Raw genomic sequence first — 12,807 nt, 5'->3', positions numbered from 1 at the left:
AATCATGATTAATTTTTTTTTAGTCAATCGCGTGAGTTAACTGTGATTAATCAAGAGCCCTAGTTTACATAAATATAAATTAGTATTAATATAGATTTAGTTATTACTAATCAATAGTATGCTATGTGTATGTAGTAACAGAAAACTTGTAGAAAGTCACTGAATTTACAATCACTTTTTAAACATAGTTATTGACTTCTGTAAATACTGGGTTTGATTTTGAAAATAGTGTGAACTAGTCAGTATTATGGACTAATGATTATTTTATAAACAAAGCTGTTTTGATTTTCAAAAGATGAAAAAACCCAGCAAACAACTTTTGTTGTTCCTCTAACTGTAAATTACCATGTCTTTTAAACTAAATAAATTATTTGGATCTATTGCTTGAAATCTTGGCTCTCTTGAACTCAATGGCAAAACTTCTGCTAACATCAATGGGGTCAATATTTCAATCATTTTATTTACATTACATCTGAGAAAATGTATACCAATTTTCATTCAGGGATACTTTTTTCAGATTGAGTGTAAAACCTCAGAAATAGTTTTATAATATAAAGTCTAGCACATACTTATGTATGGCACCATTCTCTGGTAATGCAAAATAAGTACTATAATTATGTCTACACTATGTACAAATACCTACTGAAACCTATACATTACTTCATTTTATGAAAAACACAAATAATACAGCATACATTGTCTGGGCAAACAATTGTATATTGCTGAAAATCAAACATGACAGCAGATTGATTTAAACATGGCTTGGGTTTGGTGTGTATTGTATTGTTGAGGGGGAACATATTTGTTTTCTGAAAACTATACAAAGCCAAGCTTTTGATACCTTCTTCATGAAGATACAGACTGGCTACGGACCAACAATGCATATATGATTGAATAGCTCAGGGACATGCAAAAGGGGGGCAAGCAGGGACACAGGGCTCCCCCTCCCCCAGTAATTGGCACAGAACTCCTCCAGCCCCTGGGCTGCAGCGGGGAGAGAGAGTGAGCTCCTGTGGCCCTGGCTGGAGGAGCTCTCTCCTTCTCCCCTCTGTGGCCCCAGGGCCAGAGGAGCTCTGTGACCCCACCACAGCCAAGTATTGTGGATACATTTATTCAGAGGGCTCCATGACGCATGGATTTTCGTTGAAATGGTGAGTGCACTGCTGTTTATTTCTATACATATAATGTATGTGTGTATATTGATGTGGTTTAATGCAGGGGTCACAGCCCATCAGAGTAATCCACTGGCGAGCCGTGAGATATTTTGTTTACATTGACCGTCCGCAGGCATGGCTCCCCACAGCTCCCAGTGGCTGCAGTTTGCTGTTCCTGGCCAATGGGAGCTGTGGGAAGTGGTGCAGGCCGCTGGGATGTGCTGGCCGCTGCTTCCCGCAGCTCCCATTGGCCAGGAACAGCGAACCATGGCCACTGGTAGCTGCGGGGGCCATGTCTGCGGATGGTCAACGTGAACAAAATATCTCGTGGCCCACCAGTGGATTACCTTGATGGGCTGCGTGCCGAAGGTTGCCGACCCCTGGTTTAATGTGTATGTGTTTGTTTAACGTGCCCCTCCAAAAGCGGTCAAATTTAAATTCCTCCACATGCCCTTGGAATAGCCATATGGTCGTCATCCTTTTTTTTTTTTTGCTTTAACTATTTGCAGCTAGGCATAAAGAATAAGGTTCATTTTCAGCCTTGTCATCCAGCAATAAAATGAAGGCAAAACTGGAGTAATGAAACCATCAGTCTTACAGCAAGCTGCTTTGAACATTCAAAGGCTGCCTCTGTGCTTCAGGTTCCTGCTGAGCCAATAAAGAGCCCTCTGAGGAATTTTCACACCTACCAACCAAATCTCAGCGTGCAGCTGTGTTATGGACTCTGGAAATAAACAAGTAATAGGAAACTCTAGAAGCCATCACCCAGTAAATTTGCCGTGATAAAATACAATTACTCGTATCAGTAAAAATCAGAACAGTATTCTTGTGGAGTGACATATTTTGAACGTTCCACAGTAGTTTTCTTTTTGACTGCAAACTGGAGAATTCAGTGGTGTTTTGATGACTCCTTTCTTTACAATGAAAAGGTGTCTTGGGCTCTACAATAGCCTGAGGCCATAAAGAACCTTATTTTTATCATTTGGAAATGTATACTAATGGCCCTATTCTGTACTAGTTACACAGGGGGAAAAATACCTCGTGAAGTTCAATGCAGTTTTTGTCTGAATAAGGATAATAGGTCTATATGGAAGGAGAATATTGCTGAATTTTAAAGACTGCTTTTTATATTATCCAAAGATGACTTCCAAAATCTACAGCATGTACTGATACCAGAAGTTCTCATAATTCAAGAAAATGTTAAAATAAATGCCCAATCCTGGCCCTGCTTCTGCCAGCTTTGTGCCACTCCAACAGCACAAAGAAGCTGGAAAGCCAGTTGTGGATTCCAGGTTTACATTGATATAAAGGTGTCCACACACAAAGTTGCACTTGTTTAACTAAATTGAAACGTACCTTTAGTTAAACCAGTGCAACTTTGTGTTTAGACCAGGCCTTAGTTTTTGTCTGTCAAGGTTTTTATACCATACTCATCTAGATACTCGGATTCCATGGTGATAAGCACTTTACATAAATATCATGTAATTATGCATGTTGCTTAGATACATTTTAAGAATTTTAAGGCCTGATCCTAGCAAACCCAGAAATCATCAAAGCACGAAGTAGTCTTAAGCAATGCCTCCTTTTTCTTGGCCTTGCTCCCGACATACTTTCTGTGCTGGGATTTGGCGGGGGGAGGGGCACATAATGCTGGGTATGCTGTCAATGCCACTTAGAGATTTTCCAACATTTATCTTGGTTTAGCTTATGCCTGTAAATTTACAGGTGCAGGTTAAACTGATATTATAACCAGTTTTAAACAGATATGATTATACATACACAGAGTCACACCAGTTTAACAAAATTAGGTTGATGCAACTTCTGTGTGTAGACCTAGCCTAAGTGTGTAATGTATCTGTTTGTTTACCACTTTGAATTTGGTCCAGAAGTAAACAAGGAGCAAGTGGAATATATCCATGCTGGTGTCTGTTGCTTAAGAGGCAGGTTGTTGAATGATGAATGCATTGTAGCTTGTGCGTTTGGTGTCCACATTCACCCCCAAGCAGTGTGAATTGCACTTTTCCAACATGGAAGTAACTATGGCATGGCTGACAGTGGCAAGGTCCTTCTTAGAGAAGAAATGGGATAGTATTCTTTTGGAGAGCCAGAGGTGATAGAAATTCTTTCCATATTTGGTGGAGGCAGTGGTTTGATTCCTCTGGTTATGACATGGAAAGAACCAGGACTGTTGACATGGCCACCAGAGAAGACTGGTTTTTGTTTTGTTTTAAAATGTAATGGAACAGTCTACCTTTCTGGGAAAATGAGGTATCTGCAACCAGCAACTATATTCTCTGAGTATTCAGGGCCTATTTTGCAAGTAATTTGAATGCAGAATTTTCATTGCAGTCAATGGGAACTCCATGTATGGAGGCTTACAGGATGAGACCATTATAGGTACTTTACAGTTACTATTCAGACAAGGCCCCATAGGGATGCCATGAGGGGGAAAAATCTGAGAAACCTAATGTGTAATTAAAAATCATTTAAATCTCATCCTGGACCACAGACAACTAAAATGCTTTAATCATAATCCTGTGGTTATTGCATGACATCACTTACAGGTCAGAGTTGTGGTTGTTTTGGTGCCTTAATTGTGGATTTCTTATATTAACATGATTGGATTTCTTAACTGTAAACTTAACTCTGAAGTTTCTGGTTTATAATAGTTGGTTTTGAGATAATTACTACATTTTATCCAATATGACGCATACGACCTTAATTCTACCTTTCTCTCAGAATTCATACAGCATGCTAGAAGCACTGGATAATATGTTCATCGGATGCATTGAGTTGTAGCTCACGAAAGCTCATGCTCAAATAAATTGGTTAGTCTCTAAGGTGCCACAAGTACTCCTTTTCTTTTTGCGAATACAGACTAACACGGCTGTTACTCTGAAATCTTCCAGTTTTATGTTATATACACTTATGTATTATTTACGTCATGATCCCGCCTTTCCATCGTTAGTACAGTGTGTAGGCTGAACAAGATTTGTCTTCTCAACAGTCTCTTTTTGCCACCTCCATTATACTATTTCCCACTGTTCTATGTCCTCAGCTGCCAATATGTTTTTATCAAATTGAGTTTTACCAGCACCATCATACTTGATAACTTTACATACTACTTTTTATAATGACGGGTTTCAGAGTAGCAGCCGTGTTAGTCTGTATCCGCAAAAAGAAAAGGAGGACTTGTGGCACCTTTAGTCTAACTGTAGCTCACGAAAGCTTATGTTCAAATAAATTTGTTAGTCTCTAAGGTGCCACAAGTCCTCCTTTTCTTCATACTACTTTTTGTGACACTAAATACAAAAGCCTTCTTTAAGTCCAGGTTGATTATGTCTTCTGTTTCACTTCTGTCAGTTTCTTTTGTCAGTCACATCAAGAAATTAATCAGATTAATTCAGCCTGACCTTCCTTTTAAAATCTATATTGCATTCTTTAACCGTCTGATTCTTTCCAAGTATCATCTTATCTTTTCCCTGATCAATGACTGTAGAGTCTCTCAGTTCTGAGGTCAGTCCTTTTATGTATGCAGCTACTCAGTTACTTCTTTGACATTTCTGAAATACGTTGGTCAATTTATCCTCCCTTTAAGTCTTGTAGAATTCAAGGACTACTTTTCTCCCAAACCTACATCAGCCAGATATTTTAGAAATGGAAATATATAGGGACAATTTGGAGTTTTAAGTCTTTAATTTTAAAAAAGTCACATTCTACACTACACTTTAAATTTTACTGTGTACAGTATTTCTAATTAATCATGTGTCTCTTTTCAGAGTAAGTAATAATATTGTTCTTAAAAAGAGTTCCCACATCATTAGATTGATAAAATTGTATAACTATTGTCTTTTTAAGTTACGGAGTCTGGTATGTAGGGCCTGTAAGGGAATGTTTATGTACAGTATCTCTATATACAGACCTTTTTTGTCTGTGTTGGAAGAAGGAGCTGACTGAAAGAATCTGACATAATCTTCCAAAGAAAACATCTGCTTTTAAATATATTTGTTTGGATTCCAGTAAGCACACCTAGCACATGCATAATTAGCTTAAACTACAGAGTTGCCTATTGAGAGGATGTGTTTATTGAAATAAGTTATGCATATTTCATAAAGAGAAAACAGGGACAGTGTTTGGTCATTTTTTTTAAAATCCACAAGTTTAGATTTAAAATATGCTTTTGTAGTTTAAAGCATGAATTTTTTAATTTTTAAAAAACGAAGTGTTGAGAGGAAGTTTTATAATGTATTTAATCATTTTAGTATATTTAACATGGTTTTTTTCTAAACTTGGCTTTAATCTAGAGATCATTTTAAAAAAATCTTATGAGCACTGAAAATGTTCTAGCAACTGATAGCGTTTGGAAAGATAATGTATGCATTTAGTTTTAAATGTTCTAATTTAAAGAATTAATTCGGATCTTATTTTTTAACTTTTACCATTTTTCTATTACATATATTTTCTTTAATGTATATAGTAAATCTTCTTTTGTATGTTAGTAAGGTAAGAACTGTCCTTAATTCAGACCTCATGTTATAAATCTTAATTCCTGAATATCTGATTAGCTAAAAAGACATTGGGGTGTATGAACATTTATTTCAGCCTAGGCAGTCCCATCCAAAGAGACAAGAAGAGATGGAGACTCAATTAGTATGCTTTTCCCCCCACTCACGCTATGCCATATGATTGAAGTGAGCCAGAAATTCTTATACAGCTGTGGAATATTCAAAAATGAATCCCTACTAGTACTGGATTACTCGTCACATGTACCTTCAGCATTAAATTCATATTTCTTAGGTGCTGAGACAGTCACAGCTGGGAATAAAGTCTGTAACACAGCACTTTGAAGCAAATTCAGACCTGGTTTTAAAAATGCAGATCTCATAATGCCCATGAGAATTGGGCCTGGGTTGAAATGGATACTTCATGGTTTCTAGGCCATTTACATTGGCTCCTGCTGTCTGGGTGAAATTATTTGAGATCTAACAAGTGCTCCTGTGCATCACACTAAACTTGGTTTTATTCAGTACTGTTCCCCTAAAGCCAATCTCCTCACTTACTCTCCCAATTTCAATCAAGTTATGTCTTGTGACATTTGGTTATTTTGATAATAATTAACCCTCAACATTTCATTGTTTCTTATATTTTTGTTTTGAAAATATAATTGCACTGTAGGACAAAGTATTGGGAAAGAGTACTAGTGGTGTGGACACCAGGGAGACAGCTTTGGTTATTGGAAACTAGGAGGTAGTTGAGATTTTACATACTGGGGAGAGGATGTATCTTATCTTTCCTTCTAAAGGACATATCAAGTGGGGTCCCACAGGGATCAGTTCTGGGGCTGGTTCTGTTCAATATCTTCATCAGTGATTTAGATAATGGCATAGAGAGTACACTTATAAAGTTGGCAGAGGATACCAAGCTAGGGGGAGTTGTAAGTGCTTTGGAAGATAGGATTAAAATTCATAATGATCTGGACAAACTGGAGAAATGGTCTGAAGTAAATGGGCTGAAATTCAATAAGGTCAAATGCAAAGTACTCCATTTAGGAAGGAGCAATCAGTTGCACACGTACAAAATGGGAAATGATGCCTAGGAAGTAGTACTATGGAAAGGGATCTGGGGTCATAGTGGATCACAAGCTAAATATGAGTTAACAGTGTAACACTGTTGCAAAAAAAAGCAAACATCATTCTGGGATGTCTTAGCAAGGGTATTGTAAGCAATACATGGAAAGTAATTCTTCCGCTCTGATTAGTGCTGATTAGGCCTCAGCTGGAGTATTGTGTCTAGTTCTGGGCGCATTTCAGGAAAGATGTGGACAAATTGGAGAAAGTCCAGAGAAGAGCAACAAAAAATGATTAAAGGTCTAGAAAACATGACCTATGAGGGAAGATGGAAAAAAATTGGGTTTGTTTAGTCTGGAGAAGAGAAGACTGAGAGGGGACATAACAGTTTTCAAATACATAAAAGGTTGTTTCAAGGAGGAGGGAGGTAAATTGTTCTTGTTAACCTCTGAGGATAGGACAAGAAGCAATGGTCTTAAATTGCAGCAAGGATGGTTTAGGTTGGACATAAGGAAAAACTTCCTGTCAGGGTAGTTAAGCACTGGAATAAATTGCCTAGGGAGGCTGTGGAATCTCCATAATTGGAGATTTTTAAGAGCAGGTTAGACAAACACCTGTCAGGGATGGTCTAGATCAGTATTTCCCAAACTTGGGACACCGCTTGTGCAGGGAAAGCCCCTGGCGGGCTGGGCCTGTTTGTTTACCTGCCGCGTCTGCAGGTTTGGCCGATCACGGCTCCCACTGGCCGCGGTTTGCCACGCCAGGCCAAAGGGGGCTGCAGGAAGCAGCGGCCGGTACGTCCCTCAGCCTGCGCCGTTTTCCCCAGCCCCCATTGGCCTGCAGCGGCAAACCACAGCCTGTGGGAGCTGCAATCGGCCGAACCGCTGGACGCGGCAGGTAAACAAACCGGCCTGGCCCGCCAGGGGCTTTCCCTGGACAAGCGGCATCCCAAGTTTGGGAAACACTGGTCTAGATAATACTTCTGAGCACAGGGGACTGGACTAGATGACCTCTCGAGGCCCCTTCCAGTCCTACCATTCTGATATTCTACCTTTTAGGCAAGGATGAAAGTGATCTTGAGTTTTTGGGGAGAAGTGTTTGAATTCTTCATTCCCCACACTAGCAAGGCACTAACTGCTCCAGTTCACCCAGTTCTACCATTACACCCACCAATACACACGCAGTATGACTTCCAGAGTTGCTGAGCATCCACCACCTCCTGTTGAAGTTCAGTGGGCATCCCAGATGCTCAGCACATCTTAGAAATCAGGCCTGTTAGCTTAATGTTTCTGCTAAAATAATCAGCAGGGAAATAGATCAGTGTTAATGTTTAGGGTGGGATTTTCAAAAGTGCTCTAATTCCACTCCCACTGATTTTGGATTATTTTTTGTTTAATGTTCTGCCACAGGTGTTTACTTTGTTATGGATTGCTGACTGGATGGTGCACCACTTCTGGAAAAAAGGAAAAGATCCTGACAGTTTTTCTATCCCTTACCTTACTGCATTGGGAGATCTGCTTGGAACTGCCTTATTAGCTATGAGTTTTCACTTCCTATGGCTCATTGGTGATAGAGATGGGGATGTTGGAGACTAATCATTCAGATGGACATATTAATTGTTCCCAGTAAATTCAGAAGAAAAATAGGAGACAACTGCTTACCATTCCAGTCGAAGGATTTCAAAACAATTGTTCAATTTAGTATGGGTAATTAAGGTGGCACTGATATTAAATTACCTTAATTTTTTTTTAAATGAAAGGTGGAACAGGAAGGATTTTTATCTGATTTTTACCCTGAAAGTGAGGACTGTTGTCAGTTGAAAACATCTGACCAGATACAATGAAGTATAGGCTGATTGTTTGACAGGTGTTTTGTATTAGGAAAAAAATGGAGCATTTAAAAAAGGAAAATCACGGGATATAATATAAACCAGAGCTTTCTTTAATGACAATAAATGAACAGTGAAGAAGGGAGATGAAAACAGATCAGTGGCTTGTCTTAACATTTTTGCCCTCACAAATTGGGTATGTATTTCAAATCACAATGCAAAAAGGGTTCATTGAGTCAAAATAGTTTCCTTCTCACAGACACAACTACTTAATTGATGATGTGTCTTTGCCATTTTTAGGATTTCTCCAGTTGCCACAAGCTGAATATCAATAATAATAATAATAATAATTTTAATGATTTGAGCCCTAATCCTTCAAACATTTTGACACATGCTTAACTTTACGCACATCAGATGAACTATTTGCATATACTGTTAAGCTCTTCGAAAAGTATTTGCACGATTGGGCCCTACCACAGAGTAGCAAGAGAAGCAACCTACTTCTTTTGCCCTTGGTACCTATCTAAATCAATGGTGTAAGCCAGGGCTTCTCAAACTTCATTTCACCATGACCCCCTTTTGACAACAAAAATTACTACACAGCTCCAGGAGGCGGGACTGAAGCCTGAGCCCACCTGAGCTGCCCTGGGCGTGGGGGCCAATTCCAAAACCTGCTGAGGCCAAAACTGAAGCCCAAAGGCTTCTGCCCCAGGTATGGGGGCCTGTAACCTGAGCCCCGCCACCCAGGGCTGAAGCCGTCAGGCTTGGGCTTTGACCCCAGGTTGTGGGACTTGGGCTTTGGCCCTGGCCGGTGGGGCTCAGGCTTTGGCACCGAGCCCCAGCAAGTCTAATGCCAGCCTTGGCAACCCCATTAAAACAGGGTCATGACCACCTTGGGGTCCCAACCCACAGTTTGAGAATCACTGGTGTAAGCAAACACATTTAGCATGATGCTGCACTAATCTATATTAATGAGGATAAGCTAGAATGAAGCTAGTTTTCTGTTGAAAAATGTACTTTTTGTTGGCAACTGGAGAGGCTTCTAGTATTAATATTAAAAGTACCGTCACAGCATTGACATTTATTATGTACTTTAAGGTTGTGTCATTGTTTCCATTACAATCATCGGTTTTCAGGTATTTCAGTTGTAAATATTTACCCTGATCAAAATTTGGGGTGTATAAGATTATGTTGCTTCTTAGACTTTTAAAATGTATTTGAACTATTTGAAAGTTTATGTAAACTTTTAAAAATATAGGGCCAGAGTGTACCATCCACTTTTAAGCAGAAATCACCATTGTTGTTAATAAGGATTTCTGTTTAAAAGCTGTGGCAGAATATGGCCTATAGAGAAAGAAATTACTGGCTGAATGCTTTCTTATATTTGTTTAACTCAAAGCTTGAACCATGAAGTTTGGCAAGTGATTAGTCTAATTAGTAATTTGAAAAAAATATAAATTGTACAGATGATATTTTGAAAATTGGCTACAATTCATGCACAGCAAATGTATCTAAAATTTAAAAATCCTGGTGGACATCCTAAATACATAATTACATGAATCATTCTGTTAATTGTGTAAATACTATAACCAAAAATTTCAAATTTGGAGACCTAAAATTAGACACCTAAATCCACAGATAGACTCCCAAGTCAGTGTATTTCCTTATCCTGCAACCATTTATGTATATGATTTTATGCATATGAGCAGTCTCTCTGGATTTAATGGGACTATTCAAATTCATGAAGTTACATTTGTGCATAAGTTTTTACAGAATTGGGGCATTAGACACTTAAAAAGTTGGCCTGACTTGCAAAGAGCTGCTGAGCATTCTCATCTCTGTGGAAAAACAGTGTGTTTGCACATCTAAAAATAAAGCCAGGTCCTTGGGTGCCTAGACATGGATTTCGATGCCTAACTCATTTGAAAATTTTTACTTGATCTTTTTTCTTAAAATTATGACTACCTAGTTGACAGATTGGAAAGGATCATAAACCTGTTATGTCTTCTACTTGTGTGGTAAAGATGAATATCACTTTAAGTTCCCTGACTTTTGATAGTTTGTATTAATGTTATTTAAATTAGTTTATTGTCATGTATATTGTGAGAAATATTTTATAAATTGTTTAAAAATGGGATGGTTATAATTCACTTTTTGTTTGACTTCTTTAAAATGCTATTTTTATTCTGTGCTATAGACTGAGAAATAATTACAGAATTTAATTCTGGTGGAACTACCTTGTTGAACTACGTTGTCGTGGCAAACTTTTTTTATTGGAGGAATTACTGGATTTTAAAATCCTAACAAATGAACTGCAAAGCTCTTTAAACAATAAAAAATAGTTTCTTCACTGCATTGAGATACCTGAGTGAATAGTACTTATATAATGTATGTTTGTATTGTAGTATTTATTATTTGCTGATGGTAGCACCCATGATGTACTAAGAGTTTTCCAGACAAACAAGAAGGAAAGATCCCTTCCCTGAAGAGTACACAGTCTAGGGAGACACAGAGAAGGTATGTATACATACCAGTCTGGGGAGACAGCCCTGTGCTAAAAACAGCAGTGTAAGCATTGCAGCTGGCTCTCAAGTGGAGGGGGTTGGGTGATGAGGTAGGGTGTGTAGGTCAGAAGCAGTGAATGGACTTGGCAGGAGGGGAGCTGTGGAAGCAAAGATGGTGGAGGAACTCAAGCATGAAGGCAATGAAGAGGGAAGCTAGGGGATTTGAAGCGGAACTGAGAGAGACAGAGGAAGACTAGGTACGCTGACAGGGGAATTAGCTCAAGTGGTAGAGTGCATGCGAGAGGCAGCAGGATCAATGCCCACATTCTCCAGTGGCAAGGGAGCGACAGTACCTTCTCTTTGATTTAGTTGGGGATTGGCCCTGCTTTGAGCAGGGGGTTGGACTAGATGACCTCCTGAGGTCCCTTCCAACCCTGATATTCTGTGAGGGGTGGAGGGGAGGATATTGGGTTGATAGAGCAAAATGAGTATCTTTTGGAGGCAGTGAGTGCAAGGTCCAGAGAGGTGAGGTAGTGCCAAGGAGCAACAAAGCCCTTGCTGTAGTTTAAAAAAAAAAAAAAAAAAAAAGCAGGTATTTGCAGAAGAAGAAAAGTCTGGGGGAATAAATGGTGGGACCCCCTGCACTGTTTTCAAGAAAGAAAAAGGGAATGGGCTTGGAAGGGAAGACAGATGGAGGAGGAGAGAATGAGGGCATTGGGGGAAGAGGGAGTGGGGGATTTGGAGGGAGCATGAAGGGTGTAGGGTGAGATAGTAAGGGGGGACAGATGGGTGAGGAAAAATGAGGTCGTTAGGGGAAAGGGAGAGGAGAGTGAAGGGTTAAGAGATGTTTGTGCTGAGAGGGAGGAAAAGTTGGAGATCTGGAAGCAAGAGAGGGGGAGGAAGTGATTGTGGTGAATGGGAAGATGTACGAACCTGGTGGGGTGGGGTAAAACAATATATAGTGTGAGGGCCTCAGGCAAGCTTGTGGTAGTTTTCAGAAAGAATCTTTTTATCCCCATTCTCTGCTGCATGGGAGCAGTATGGAAGAAGAAACAAAGGAGTTGTCGGGGTCCATACCATCCTTCATCCACACAGGGACCGTATGCATGAGGTCCAATTTTGATTCTGGCATTGTTGAATTCTGTGGTAGGAAACTGACAGCTCTGCAGTACCCTACTATTACAGGCCCAACTGGCCACTCACTAGGCTGCTGTGAGGCAACCCAGCCACTGGGTCCACAGGTGTTTTAGGCTTCGGAGCCTGGATGGAGCACACCCAATGCCCCACTCTGGGGATCACTGGGCACAAGCTAGGGGTATAGACATTCTGTCTAGCACCCTTTCCTGAAGCACTATCCTGCTGCCTAGTCTCTGGGCTAAGTGCTGGCCCTTCAGACTCTCCCATGTCTTACACACACCCTCTTTTGGAATCCCACTGAAGGTGAACGCTCTCAGAAGGCATGTGGTAGCTGCAGCATATAGCACAGAAACGCTTTGCCTCAGATGCTAACACCATTGCTCTTTTACTTAACAGATGAAGACTACAGATTGTTTGGAAAGCCATAAACAATCCTAATACATGCCCCTCACTAGCTCACCCTTCCCTGGTGGGGGGACCATCTGTATTCAGATGCCTCATCTGGCTTTTAGGTGCTGGATTGTTCTCCCTCATCTTGAACTGGAGAAAAACAGCCAGGGAAGACCCCAAATAGAGCAGCTCCAGTCCTATAATCTTCCAGAAGATTCCTGGATCAG

At 39.9% G+C, this 12,807-nt stretch overlaps 1 protein-coding gene across 5 annotated transcripts in view; it reads left to right on the top strand.

Annotated features, from left to right (window-relative positions):
* The window catches only part of SLC41A2 (solute carrier family 41 member 2), a 96,454-nt gene extending 87,862 nt beyond the window's left edge, over window positions 1-8,592 (top strand). For all 5 annotated transcript variants that reach the window (XM_073323997.1, XM_073323973.1, XM_073323974.1 and 2 more), the window contains one exon: window positions 8,131-8,592. In XM_073323997.1, coding sequence (XP_073180098.1) covers window positions 8,131-8,316 — 186 coding nt within the window. In that variant the 3' untranslated portion in view covers window positions 8,317-8,592. The remainder of the gene's footprint in view (window positions 1-8,130) is intronic.
* Window positions 8,593-12,807: the final 4,215 nt, after the last annotated feature.

This window comes from Lepidochelys kempii, chromosome 1 (assembly GCF_965140265.1).
Source record: "Lepidochelys kempii isolate rLepKem1 chromosome 1, rLepKem1.hap2, whole genome shotgun sequence".
Classification (NCBI taxonomy): Eukaryota; Metazoa; Chordata; order Testudines; family Cheloniidae; genus Lepidochelys; species Lepidochelys kempii.
This window is presented reverse-complemented; position numbering and strand designations above follow the sequence as displayed.